The 14572-nt window shown below is 43.2% G+C and overlaps 1 protein-coding gene across 1 annotated transcript; it reads right to left on the bottom strand.

Annotated features, from left to right (window-relative positions):
• Window positions 1–701: 701 nt before the first annotated feature.
• ankrd46b (ankyrin repeat domain 46b) lies at window positions 702–13964 on the bottom strand. Its single transcript, XM_021577655.2, has 6 exons — window positions 13780–13964; window positions 12920–13005; window positions 5025–5281; window positions 4460–4618; window positions 1789–1900; window positions 702–1517 (listed from the first exon to the last, which is right to left on the bottom strand). Exons 2-6 carry the CDS (start codon window positions 12971–12973, stop codon window positions 1413–1415), a joined length of 687 nt encoding a protein of 228 aa, XP_021433330.1. The 5' UTR covers window positions 12974–13005; window positions 13780–13964; the 3' UTR covers window positions 702–1412.
• Between the last annotated feature and the right edge of the window lie 608 nt (window positions 13965–14572).

The following is a 14572-nucleotide window of genomic DNA, read 5'->3' as shown; positions in this document are numbered from 1 at the left end:
CCGAATAGTGTCAACTACATTAGATAGGCAAAGTTATGTAACTTAATATTAGTATGAAACCACATGATGTCAGAATTGCAGTGGTGTAAAGTACTTTTTGGGGGGTATCTGTACTTTATTATGTATATTTTTTACAACTTTTACTTTACTACATTCCTAAAGAAAATAATATACTTTTTACTCCATACATTTTCCCTGACACCCAAAAGTACTCATTACATTTTGAATGCTTAGCAGGACAGGAAAATGGTCAAATTCACGCACTGGAGAGCATCTGGTCATCCCTACTGCTGGTGATCTGGCGACTCACTAAACACACCTGCTTTGTTTCTAAATGATGTTGGAGTGTGCCCCTGGCTATCCATAAATAAAAAATACTAGATCTGATTTGCTTAATATAAGGAATTTGAAATGATTTATACTTTTGATACTTAATTACATTTTAGAAATTACATTTACTTTCGATACTTAAGTATATTTAAAACCAAATACTTTTAGACCTTTACTCGAGTAGTATTTTACTGGGTGACTTTCACTTGTCATTTTCTATTAAAAAGGTATCTTTACTTTTACTCAAGTATGACAACTTTTTCCAGCACTACAGATGTGTATATTTCCTCTTTTTGAGGGTTATTCTTTAAAGAGCCATGTGAGTATTCCAGAAAAAGAAAACGGTGACAAATTCACACCACTGTACGATATTTAGTTTGATTTAGTCATTTATTTTGTCATAGGGATTACTAACACATGAAATGATGTGGATTCTCATTCATAACGGGCCACATTGAGAATGTTTAAAGCAAATGTTATAGAACACATATATAGTACAAAATGCAGGAAATGCAGACTTCCGGGGTGCTGCCCAATAATATCTCCTTTCTCCTGAAGTGTACACTAATTCACGCCTTATAACAAATTTAAAAGCATTGGATTGGTGGAGGCCTGGCTGGGAGTTCTTGCCATATTTCATATACCAGTCATATGCTTTCAAATTAGTGAAGGGAAGTTAACATGTGCACACTTTAGGAGGAATGAGAGATCATTGGGACGTGGCCCAGCTGGGGAAAAGCCACTGTTAACCATCACATATGGACAACAAGCCCTGGCTAGTCATGTCAATCACAATGACATCACATGAGAACAAGCATTACTCTGCCCTCTGCTAGAATGGGCTGGATTGTTAAGGTAAGAGTAGTCTCCAAGGTTGGAAAGGGAATGTTTTGCTGGAATTATGCGAGTGCGTATGTGTGCGCGAGTGAATCTAAAAGTTAAAACATCCACCCACCCCTTTACAATCTAAACCCCAGTGCTTCCTTGCATGTCGCCCCAAACCTTCCATTCTTGTCCTCTTTTTTTATAACCCCCTCCTTCCTCTATCTGTGCCCCAGTTCCGACCGTTCCTCTCTCCCTCCTCAGTGTACCAGCTCCAGTTGGCTGGCGGAGAAGGGCAGCACCCCGCTGACGTAGTAAGCGATGCCCAGGGAGAGCAGGGCGATAACCACCAGTAGTAGCAGCACCTGTAACAAGAGTTCGAAAAGCAGCCTTTATTGTGAGTTTCACCAAAATTGAGACACCAGGTTATACACAGTATGGTCATTTTTGAAGACCCCTTATTGGCTACGTCTGTGGTGTAACTTCCTGTCTCTGGCAAAGAGGTTCCGTTGCTAAGCAGGAGATGCCTAGCTTAATCAATCCGACAAAAGAAACGCTTGTACGGCATGTGACAGAACAAAAGTCCAGTCTCCTTGCACTGCTAAACATCCGTGACGCTGCAACGTGCTTACTTACCCTCCAGAAGCCCAGGTCCTCTACAAACTCCTGCCAGGTGGTCCTGAAACTCGACAGTACCCCCTCACTGTTCTGGAGGTTGGGGTTGAGCAGGGAGTGGCTCTCCATTGCACTGACAGGGAGAAAATGAAGTAGCCCACGGTTAGCTTACATGCCACCATGACATAACTTGATATACACAGAGTATTCTAAACATTAGGCACATCCTTCTTTATATTGAGTTGCACCCCACTTTGCCCTCCGAACAGCCTCAATTCCTCGGGGCATGGACTCTACAAGGTGTCAAAAGCGTTCCAAAGGGATGGTGGCCCATGTTGACGCCAACGCTTCCCGCAGGTTGTGTCAAGCTGGCTGGGATGTCCTTTGGGTGATGGACCATTCTTGACACGCACGGGAAACTGTTGAGCAAGAAACAACCAGCAGCATTGCAGTTCTTGACACAAACCAATACGCCTGGCACCTGCTACCATACCCCGTTCAAAGGCACTTCAATCTTTGGTCTTGCCCAGTCACCCTCTGAATGGCACACATAAACAAGCCATGTCTCAATGGTCTCAAGGCTAAGAAGTCCTTCATTAACCCGTCTCCTCCCCTTCATCTACACAGATTGAAGTGGATTTAACAAGGGACCCCAATAAGGGATCATAGCTTTAACCTAGTCAGTCTGTCATGGAAAGAGTCGGTGTTCTTAATGTTTTGTATAGTCAAAAGTTTGGACACACCTACTCATTCAAGGGTTTTTCTTTATTTTTTATACATTGTAGAATTATAGTGAAGACATCAAAACTATTAAATAACACATATGGAATCATGTAGTTACCAAAAAAGTGTTAAACAAACCAAAATATACTTTATATTTGAGATCCTTCAAAGTAGCCACCCTTTGCTTTGATAACAGCTTTGAACACTCTTGGCATTTTCTCAACCAGCTTCACGCGGTAGTCAAAAAGTGAATTTGTGGAATGTCTTAATGTGTTTGAGCCAATCAGTTGTGTTGTTATGCAGGGGTGGTATACAGAAGATAGCCTTATTTGGTAAAATACCAAGTCCATATTATGGCTAGAACAGCTCAAATATACAAAGAGAAACGACAGTCCATCATTACTTCAAGATATCAGTTAATCGGGAAAATGTCAAGAATTTTGAAACCATCAAGCGCTATGATGAAACTAGCTCTCATGAGGACCATCACAGGAAAGGAAGACCCAGAGTTCTCTGCTACAGAGGATAGGTTCATTAGAGTTATCAGCCGTTATTGCAGCCCAAATAAGTAACAGACACATTGCAACATCAACTGTTCAGAGGAGACTGTGAATCAGGTCTTCATGGTCGAGTTGCTGCAAAGAAACCACTACTAAAGGACACCAATAAGAAGAAGAGACTTGCTTGGGCCAAGAAACACGAGCAATGGACATTAGATTGGTGGAAATCTGTTGTGTCTTCGTGAGACGTAGAGTTGGTGAACGGATGATCTCCTCATGTGTGGTTCCCACCGTGAGGCATGGATGAGGAGGTGTGATGGTGCTTCGCTGGTGCCACTGTCTGTGATTTATTTAGAATTCAAGGCACACTTAACCAGCATGGCTACCACAGCATTCTGCAGTGATAAGCCATCCCATCTGGTTTGAGCTTAGTATGACTATAATTTGTTTTTCAACAAGACAATGACCCAAAACACACCTCAATTCTGTGTAAGGGCTATTTGACCAGGGAACTGACCTGGCCAAGACAATGTATTTTTATTTAACCTTTATTTAACTAGGTTAAAAACAAATTCTTATTTTAAAATGACGGCCTACCCCGGCGTCGCCCTATGGGACTCCCAACCACGGCCGGATGTGATGCAGCCTGGATCACCCGGATCACCCACAATCGCCCGACCTCAACTGAGATGGTTTTGGATGAGTTGGACCGCAGAGTGAAGGAAAAGCAGTCAACAAGTGCTCAGCATATGTGGGAACTCCTTCAAGACTGTTGTAAAAGTATTTCTCATGAAGCTGATTGAGAGAATGCCAAGAGTGTGCAAAGCTGTCATCAAGGCAAAGGGTGGCTACTTTGAAGAATCTCAAATATATTTTGGTTTACACTTTCTTGGTTACAACATGATTCCATATGTGTTATTTCATAGTTTTGATGTCTTCACTATTATTCTACAATGTAGAAAATAGCAAAAATAAATGAAAACCCTTGAATGAGTAGGTGTGTCCAAACTTTCGACTGGTACTGTAGATAGGAGTGGCTTTCCGTCACACTGAGGGGGGAGAGAGGGGAGATGGTGGTAAATGCGATAGACTGTAACATTACTTATATATACACACACTGAGATTATCGGAGGAGCGGAGAGACATTGAAGATAGGTTTGACAACCAGTACACAGTGATGCAAATTCATCCATATTTTATATGCTGCACTTCTGTTCTAGTCTCTTGCCCCCTCTTGTGAGTGGGTGTGAAAATCAGAAACGGCAACACACATACTACAGTAGTCACCTCCTGTGGAACCCTTTCACCTCGTGCTACCCTGTCCCCGCCTCACCTTTTGCTCTCTGCCATCCGCATGGTCTCCAGCTTAGAATGGGTGTAACAGAGTTAAGATCATATCAAAAGCTCACTCCGCAGCTTGAAGTCTACTCGCGTTGCCTAATCTCCCCCCCCCCCCCCCCCCCCCTCACCTCTCGCTCTCAGCCATCTGCATGGTCTCCAGTTTGGAGTGGGCTCCTCTGTTGAATCCTTTAACTTCCTGCTCCTCCAGGCCCTCCAGCAGACGGATAGCGTCCTTGTTCACCCCGCGCCTCTTGGCCAGTACAAGGGGAGTCGACCCGTTGTGGTTACTGAGAAAGTGAAAGGGAACGCTTGGATGTTAGATTGTAAAGAGGTGCTGGTGCTTCTTTCAGATGTTAAGCCCACATTCACTGTCCTGCATCAGCCCATGGCCCGTGGAGTAGAAATGGGGTAAAGGAAAATATTGTTCAGGATGGCAAAACTGGGATGGGGGGGTTGTTACGTTTGCTAGTTTAATGTGTCTTGGATGGTCCATGATAATGCACATTTTGTCAGACGGTAGGCTGTCTCTAAGGCTCTGAACCGTTCCAACACTAGCTTTTACCCATCCCTCCTTCCCTTTCTCACCAGATATATCTAGACTTGAGCCACTCTCAGCATTCAAGCTCTTTCTCTTAAAAAAATAAAAAAATAAAAGCCACTACCCCTCAATCCAACTCCCAGCCCCTCTCTTACCAGATGTCTATCTTGAGGCCGTTGGACACCAGGAACTGGATGGTATCCACATGTCCACAGAGGTGCAGGGCTGTGTTTCCCTGGTAGTCTGTAGCCAGGAGGTCTGCCCCAAACTTATGGAGGAACCAACAGATGTCCACGTTCCCCCTGGCAGCAGCTAGGTGCAGGCCCGTACGACCCCGGTTGTCCCGTATGTTTGGGTCACAGCCAGTCTCCAGTAGCCGCTTGGCGAAAGGCAGGTCCCCGTCAATGCAGGCCTGCAGATAGGGATTTGCCTTTATTTAACCAGGTAAGTTATTGAGAACACATTCTCTACTGGGCAATTCCGTGGGAAAGTCAACTTGAGCATCCGCAACAACAACAAAAAGTTGTCATTTCATTGGCCATCTAACTAACGACATGTGTTCTAGCTAAGATTCTATTGGAAAATATATGCGGAAATGCATTTGTCATACATGGCAGTACTATTTTAGATAGAAAGATAAGAGTGTTTATCAACAATTTTTTTCTCCAAATGAAAGCCCCCCAAAATATACGGACTTCGTCCAGTGTCCAGAAAAGTGGATTGGCAGTATAGGCTAAGTTTGGGCGGTATCCAGATTTTCATACCAGTTCTGTAGCATACCGGTATGTTGTATTACCGAATGTGCACACAATAGGCTCCATTTCAAATTTGTTTTATTATAATAATAATACAATGAAAAGGAATACAGTCAAGACGTTGACAAGGTTATAAATAATTATTTTTAATTCAAACAATACATTTTGCTTCCGTCAAAGAATCCTCCATTTGCAACAACTACACCCTTGCAGACCTTTGGCATTGTAGTTGTCAATTTGTTGAGGTAATCTGAAGAGATTTCACCCCATGCTTCCTGAAGCACCTCCCATAAATTGGATTGGCTTGATGGGCACGTCTTACGTACCAAACGGTCAAGCTGCTCCCACAACAGCTCAATAGGGTTGAGATCCGGTGACTGTGCTGGCCACTCCATTATAAACAGAATACCAGCTGACTGCTTCTTCCCGAAATAGTTATTGCATAGTTTGGAGCTGTTCTTTGGGTCATTGTCCTGTTGTAGGAGGAAATTGGCTCCAATTAAGCGCCATCCACAGGGTATGGCATGGTGTTGCAAAATGGGGTGATAGCCTTCCTTCTTCAAGATCCCTTTCACCTTGTACAAATCTCCCACTTTACCACCACCAAAGCACCCCCAGACCATCACATTGCCTCCACCATGCTTGACAGATCGCGTACAGCACTCCTCCAGCATCTTTCCATTTTTTCTGCGTCTCACGAATGTTCTTCTTTGTGATCCGAACACCTCAAACTTAGATTTGTCTGTCCATAACACCTTTTTCCAATCTTCCTCTGTCCAGTGTCTGTGTCCTTTTTCCCATCTTAATCTTTTCTTTTCATTGGCTAGTCTGAGATATGGCTTTTTCTTTGCAACTCTCAGTTGTGCACCGGGGCCTCCCACTCCTCTTTCTATTCTGGTTAGAGTCAGTTTGCGCTGTTCTGTTAAGGGAGTAGCACACAGCGCTGTACGAGATCTTCAGTTTCTTGGCAATTTCTCGTATGGAATAGCCTTAATTTCTCAGAACAAGAATAGACTGACGAGTCTATGTGTAACCATGCCAGATCAGGAGCTCCACACACATCCACTTGCGGGATTGTCACAGATCATCCACCCAGACAGCTGATGAAACTGTGGGTTTGCACAACCAAAGAATTTCTGCACAAACTGTCAGAAACCGTCTCACGGAAGCTCATCTGCGTGTTCGTCGTCCTCACCAGGATCTGACTGCAGTCCAAACGCTCACCTTTGATGGCCACTGGAACGCTGGAGAAGTGTTGTCTTCACCGATGAATCCCGGTTTCAGCTGTACCGGGCAGATGGCATCGTGTGGGCGAGCGGTTTGCTGATGTCAACATTGTGAACAGAGTGCCCCATGGTGGCGGGGGGGTTATGGTACGGGCAGGCATAAGCTATGGACAATGAACACAATTGCATTTTATGGATGGCAATTTGAATGCACAGAGATACCGTGATGAGATCATTGTCTTGCCATTCATCTGCCACAATCACCTCATGTTTCAGCATGATTATGCACGGCCCCATGTCGCAAGGATCTGTACACAATTCCGGGAAGCTGAAAATGTCCCAGTTCTTCCATGGCCTGCATACTCACCAGACATGTCACCCATTGAGCATGTTTGGGGTGCTCTGGTCGACGTGTACGACAGCGTATTCCAGTTCCCGCCAATGTCCAGCAACTTCACACAGCCATTGAAAATGATTGGGACAACATTCAACAGCCTGTTCAACTCTATGTGAAGGAGATGTGTTGTGCTGCATGAGGTAAATGGTATTCACACCAGATACGGACTGTTTTTCTGATCCACGACCCTACCTTGTTTTTTAAAATGGTATCTGTGATCAACAGAGCCATATCTGTATTCCCAGTCATGTTAAATCCATAGATTAGGGCCTAATGAATGTATTTAAATTGACTGATTTCCTTATATGAACTGTAACTCTGTAAAATATTTTAAATTGTTGCATGTTGTGTTAAAATTTTTGTTCAGAGTATTTTTTTCGGGGGGGGGCACACAAAACAATTAAGACAACAGGGATCTTGGTCCAGGAGGGGATTGAATGTTTCTGCTGTAACCAAGAAGCTTGATCTTGACATCTCGCCACAAGTTAACAGACTAAATGCATAGCTGGATCCCTGAGCTGGATATAATTTATTTGACAAATCTTAGGTTTCTTAGTTATACTTAACTTATAATAAATTATTATTTAAATGGTATTGAAAATCATACCGTCAGTATTTCGAAATATACCCCATTATACGATATAATGTGTATCGACCTAGCCTAGTATAGGCACATGTAGATTGTCTCATTTATATATTTTGCACAATATTTTAGAAGAATTGTAATACAAAAAAATTGTATATTTACCCACAATTGTTTTTTTTAAACCTTTATTTAACTAGGCAAGTCAGTTAAGAACAAATTCTTATTTACAATGATGGCCTACACCGGCCAAACCCGGGCGGCGCTGGGCCAATTGTGCGCCGCCCTATGGGGCTCCCAATTTTCTTCGAAAAGGCTATCCATGTTTTGATCTAAGACTTACAAACTCACTACTTTTACTATTATGTTTAGTCTCCTGAAAAAGCTTGTCCATTTCATGTAACATCCATAATGCTTCTTATTTTCTTTATTTCACTAACATGCCAATATTTAGAGGTCTGCTTTTAGGGGGGGAACACTCCCCCCAAGGGGTACTATAGACACACACATCAAAAGTTTTGTTTACATTTTGTTTGTCCATTCTGTGAGACATTAAAGTTGTGATTTTGCGTGCAAATGTAATGTCCATAACGCTGGAATCGTCCTACTACAATAGCAACCCGGGATGAGTTCGATCAATAATAGTCAATTGATGGTGTCTATATGGCTTTCAGAACATTTGGGAATTGAACATTTAAAACCCCCAATTTAGTGTCATTTTTCATCCCATCCAGCTGTAGAAAATACAAGTTTAAATTATTTATTTTGATTCAAAGTATGTACAGCTTTTCCGTCCCCACAATATATAAATAACCATGTGTTTATTTTGCATGCACACCTTTTATTGACTTTTGCTGGTAAAAAAAAAAAATGTTTCAGTTTATAAAACAACTTTGATTAGGCTAATAACTTTATCAACCCTAGCAACCATCAACTTTAAAGACTGGGGGTGTATTCATTCGTGCACACTGTAGCTAAATGTTTTGCAACCAAAAAGGTTTTTCAACAGAAGCGAGAGTTTCTTATTGGACAAATTCAGGAAGCTAGGTCCCTCCACGTTTTGTCCCGTTTGCATCAGTTTGCTTCCTAGTGAATACACTATTATTGCCCAATCCCAAATTGACCCCCAGACCCTACACCTTATGCTCGTGCGGAGATCTGAGAGGATTTGACAGATGTAAGCAACATGGTGAAACTTCCACTTTTGCAGTGAGCAAGTGGATCTATTACCATATCGTTTACGCCGGTCAAATCCTCTCAGATCTCCACACTCTCCACCCTAAACCAACCTCTCCACTCACTGGACCCTTTTGATCACTCGACTAAGCATGCCTCTCCTTAATGTCAATATGTCTTGTCCATTGCTGTTCTGGTTAGTGTTTATTGGCTTATTTCACTGTAGAGCCTCTAGTCCTGCTCACTATACCTTATCCAACCTATTAGTTCCACCACCCACATATGCAATGACATCTCCTGGTTTCAATGATGTTTCTAGAGACAATATCTCTCTCTTCATCACTCAATACCTAGGTTTACCTCCACTGTATTCACATCCTACCTTACCTTTGTCTGTACATTATACCTTGATGCTATTTTATCGCCCCCAGAAACCTCCATTTACTCTCTGTTCCAGACGTTCTAGACGACCAATTCTTATTGCTTTCAGTCGCACCCTTATTCTACTCCTCCTATGTCCCTCTGGCGATGTAGAGGTGAATCCAGGCCCTGCAGTGCCTAGCTCCACTCCTATTCCCCAGGCGCTCTCTTTTGACGACTTCTGTAACCGTAATAGCCTTGGTTTCATGCATGTTAACATTAGAAGCCTCCTCCCTAAGTTTGTTCTTTTCACTGCTTTAGCACACTCTGCCAACCCGGATGTTCTAGCAGTGTCTGAATCCTGGCTTAGGAAGACCACCAAAAATTCAGACATTTTAATTCCAAACTACAACATTTTCAGACAAGATAGAACTGCCAAAGGGGGCGGTGTTGCAATTTACTGCAAAGATAGCCTGCAGAGTTCTGTCCTACTATCCAGGTCTGTACCCAAACAATTTGAACTTCTACTTTTAAAAATCCACCTTTCTAAAAACAAGTCTCTCACCGTTGCCGCCTGCTATAGACCACCCTCTGCCCCCAGCTGTGCTCTGGACACCATATGTGAACTGATTGCCCCCCATCTATCTTCAGAGCTCGTGCTGCTAGGCGACCTAAACTGGAACATGCTTAACACCCCAGCCATCCTACAATCTAAACTTGATGCCCTCAATCTCACACAAATTATCAATGAACCTACCAGGTACCTCCCCAAAGCCTTAAACACGGGCACCCTCATAGATATCATCCTAACCAACTTCCCCTCTAAATACACCTCTGCTGTCTTCAACCAAGATCTCAGCGATCACTGCCTCATTGCCTGCATCCGTAATGGGTCAGCGGTCAAACGACCTCCTCTCATCACTGTAAAACGCTCCCTGAAACACTTCAGCGAGCAGGCCTTTCTAATCGACCTGGCCGGGGTATCCTGGAAGGATATTGACCTCATCCCGTCAGTAGAGGATGCCTGGATATTTTTTAAAAATGCCTTCCTAACCATCTTAAATAAACATGCCCCATTCAAGAAATTTAGAACCAGGAACAGATATAGCCCTTGGTTCTCCCCAGACCTGACTGCCCTTAATCAACACAAAAACGTCCTATGGCGTTCTGCATTAGCATCGAACAGCCCCCGTGATATGCAGCTGTTCAGGGAAGCTAGAAACCATTATACACAGGCAGTTAGAAAAGCCAAGGCTAGCTTTTTCAAGCAGAAATTTGCTTCTTGCAACACTAACTCAAAAAAGTTCTGGGACACTGTAAAGTCCATGGAGAATAAGAACACCTCCTCCCAGCTGCCCACTGCACTGAAGATAGGAAACACTGTCACCACTGATAAATCCACCATAATTGAAAATTTCAATAAGCATTTTTCTACTGCTGGCCATGCTTTCCACCTGGCTACTCCTACCCCTGTCAACAGCACTGCACCCCCAACAGCAACTCGCCCAAGCCTTCCCCATTTCTCCTTCTCCCAAATCCATTCAGCTGATGTTCTGAAAGAGCTGCAAAATCTGGACCCCTACAAATCAGCCGGGCTAGACAATCTGGACCCTTTCTTTCTAAAATTATCTGCCGAAATTGTTGCCACCCCTATTACTAGCCTGTTCAACCTCTCTTTCGTGTCGTCTGAGATTCCCAAAGATTGGAAAGCAGCTGCGGTCATCCCCCTCTTCAAAGGGGGGGACACTCTTGACCCAAACTGCTACAGACCTATATCTATCCTACCATGCCTTTCTAAGGTCTTCGAAAGCCAAGTCAACAAACAGATTACCGACCATTTTGAATCTCACCATACCTTCTCTGCTATGCAATCTGGTTTCAGAGCTGGTCATGGGTGCACCTCAGCCACGCTCAAGGTCCTAAACGATATCTTAACCGCCATCGATAAGAAACATTACTGTGCAGCCGTATTCATTGATCTGGCCAAGGCTTTCGACTCTGTCAATCACCACATCCTCATCGGCAGACTCAATAGCCTTGGTTTCTCAAATGATTGCCTCGCCTGGTTCACCAACTACTTCTCTGATAGAGTTCAGTGTGTCAAATCTGAGGGTCTGTTGTCCGGACCTCTGGCAGTCTCTATGGGGGTGCCACAGGGTTCAATTCTTGGACCGACTCTCTTCTCTGTATACATCAATGAGGTCGCTCTTGCTGCTGGTGAGTCTCTGATCCACCTCTACGCAGACGACACCATTCTGTATACTTCCGGCCCTTCTTTGGACACTGTGTTAACAACCCTCCAGGCAAGCTTCAATGCCATACAACTCTCCTTCCGTGGCCTCCAACTGCTCTTAAATACAAGTAAAACTAAATGCATGCTCTTCAACCGATCACTACCTGCACCTACCCGCCTGTCCAACATCACTACTCTGGACGGCTCTGACTTAGAATACGTGGACAACTACAAATACTTAGGTGTCTGGTTAGACTGTAAACTCTCCTTCCAGACCCATATCAAACATCTCCAATCCAAAGTTAAATCTAGAATTGGCTTCCTATTTCGCAACAAAGCATCCTTCACTCATGCTGCCAAACATACCCTTGTAAAACTGACCATCCTACCAATCCTCGACTTTGGCGATGTAATTTACAAAATAGCCTCCAATACCCTACTCAACAAACTGGATGCAGTCTATCACAGTGCAATCCGTTTTGTCACCAAAGCCCCATACACTACCCACCATTGCGACCTGTACGCTCTCGTTGGCTGGCCCTCGCTTCATACTCGTCGCCAAACCCACTGGCTCCATGTCATCTACAAGACCCTGCTAGGTAAAGTCCCCCCTTATCTCAGCTCGCTGGTCACCATAGCATCTCCCACCTGTAGCACACGCTCCAGCAGGTATATCTCTCTAGTCACCCCCAAAACCAATTCTTTCTTTGGCCGCCTCTCTTTCCAGTTCTCTGCTGCCAATGACTGGAACGAACTACAAAAATCTCTGAAACTGGAAACTCTTATCTCCCTCACTAGCTTTAAGCACCAACTGTCAGAGCAGCTCACAGATTACTGCACCTGTACATAGCCCACATATAATTTAGCCCTATCAACTACCTCTTTCCCAACTGTATTTAATTTATTTATTTATTTTGCTCCTTTGCACCCCATTATTTTTATTTCTACTTTGCACATTCTTCCATTGCAAAACTACCATTCCAGTGTTTTACTTGCTATATTGTATTTACCTTGCCACCAAGGCCTTTTTTTGCCTTTACCTCCCTTCTCACCTCATTTGCTCACATTGTATATAGACTTGTTTATACTTTATTATTGACTGTATGTTTGTTTTACTCCATGTGTAACTCTGTGTTGTTGTATCTGTCGAACTGCTTTGCTTTATCTTGGCCAGGTCGCAATTGTAAATGAGAACTTGTTCTCAACTTGCCTACCTGGTTAAATAAAGGTAAAATAAAAAAATAAAAAAAAAATAAAAAAGTGCATAGGGCATCGGGTCTAGGGGTCGATTTGGGATTGCCCCCTTGTGTTGGACTCTACCTGCAGCAGGGGAACGGAGGTCTGCGACGAGTCGTTAATGAAGACATAGGACATGTCCGAGTGGGTGTCAGAAAATTCCAGCGTACCTGAAGAGGGGGAGGGAGGGACGGTAGCGGAGAGAAGGGTGAGAGGGAGGTAGGAATGAGTAAGGAACGGGGAGGAGGGTAGGAAAGAGCAAGAAGGAGGGAGGGAAAGAAGAGAGGAGGGAGGGAAAGAAGAAAGGGATGGACAGAGGGAATGAGAAAATGAGACAGGAATGTTTAATTTTTTTAGGCCTCTGTAGAGTGCTGAGGCAGTAACCAAAAGGGAGCTGGTTCAAATCCCCAAGCCGGCAATGTGGAAAAATCTGCCCTTGAGCAAGGTAGTTAAATCCACAAAAATAACTGCTTCCGGGCGCCGATGACGCACTGGTGTCGAGTAAGGCAGCACCCCGCACCTCTGATTCAGATCGGTTTGGTTAAATGCGGAAAACACATTTCAGACGAATGCATTCAGTTGTGCAACTGACTAGGTATCCTCTTTCCTCTAGCTTGCCGTCTTGGCAAGATAAAAATCAAAAGCTAACGTTATGTTAACTTGCCTTGACATTAGCTAGCTAACTGATATTCATATGTTTATGTAACGTAGCTAACGTTAGTTAGCTTACTAGCTAGTAGGCACATTGTTATTATAACACAGAAATATCTACTAAATACTGTAGCTAGCTAACGTTATTGACATCGAATCGTTTCATGATCCAACATACCCAGCCAGCTAGCTAGCTAGTACCAAACGGATGCTAGCTAGCTAACACACTCGTAATAACGTGACAACAAGCATTTGTCGAGCTTATTCAGTTGTTCGTGATGTTAGCTAGTTACCTGTTTAGGTGTTCCAAATCAGAGGAGAAAATCTAAATTCGCTTTTCTGCTAAGCAGTGTGTTGTTGTGGTGGATGCTGAACCAGCTGTGATTTTACAACAGCTCAGCGCAAACTGGGTTACTCTCTGGGTGTAATCATTACGCCGATTCTGTTGCAAAACGTTTTGCAATATAAATCGTTTACTCCGATGGCAAAACGCAAACGAGAGTTTCTATTGGACAAATTCAGGTCGGTCCCTCCCCGTTTCGTTCCGTTGCTCCATTTGCTTCCGTTTGGTTCCTAAACAGTAAATGGTTCCCGTAATTAATACACCCCTGTTTTTTTGCGGCAGAGAAAGAAGGCTCTCTCAGAATCGGATCTATCAGTCAATCTGCATTTATAGTAGGCTTAAATTTACACATATTATTACTGTGGAAAGATACATTAATATACAAATCAGTTGACCTAGCCAGAATTGTCCCACCATATAAAGCATTATGGAATTCAACATAAAAACTTTGCCATTTTGTTGTTGTCATTTACCAGATACTCTTATCCATAGAGACTTAGAGTAGTGAGTGCATAATGCAATACATTTTAAGGTCACAACACACGACATACATTTTTTTTTCTCAAAATACAACAAGAAAATTGTCTTACCTGATGCATTTACCCCATCCAGTGGCAGTCTTAAAAGGCTGCATTTCCACAGGCAGCCCAATTATGTTATTTTTCCACAAATTGCTATTGCATTTATAGTAGGCTTAAATTTACACATATTATTACTGTGGAAAGATACATTAATATACAAAT

This window comes from Oncorhynchus mykiss, chromosome 21 (genome assembly GCF_013265735.2).
Source record: "Oncorhynchus mykiss isolate Arlee chromosome 21, USDA_OmykA_1.1, whole genome shotgun sequence".
Taxonomy (NCBI): Eukaryota; Metazoa; Chordata; class Actinopteri; order Salmoniformes; family Salmonidae; genus Oncorhynchus; species Oncorhynchus mykiss.
Note: the sequence above shows the minus strand (reverse complement) of the source record. Positions and strands in the feature narration are given on the sequence as shown.

Coding starts and splice junctions, on each gene's coding strand:
- ankrd46b (XM_021577655.2), bottom strand. CDS start 12,973: ATGTCCTATGTCTTCATTAACGACTCGTCGCAGACCTCCGTTCCCCTG. Junction 4,619..5,024: donor GGCCTCAAGATAGACATCTG/GTAAGAGAGGGG, acceptor TCACTTTCTCAG/TAACCACAACGGGTCGACTC. Junction 1,518..1,788: donor AGGACCTGGGCTTCTGGAGG/GTAAGTAAGCAC, acceptor CTCTTGTTACAG/GTGCTGCTACTACTGGTGGT.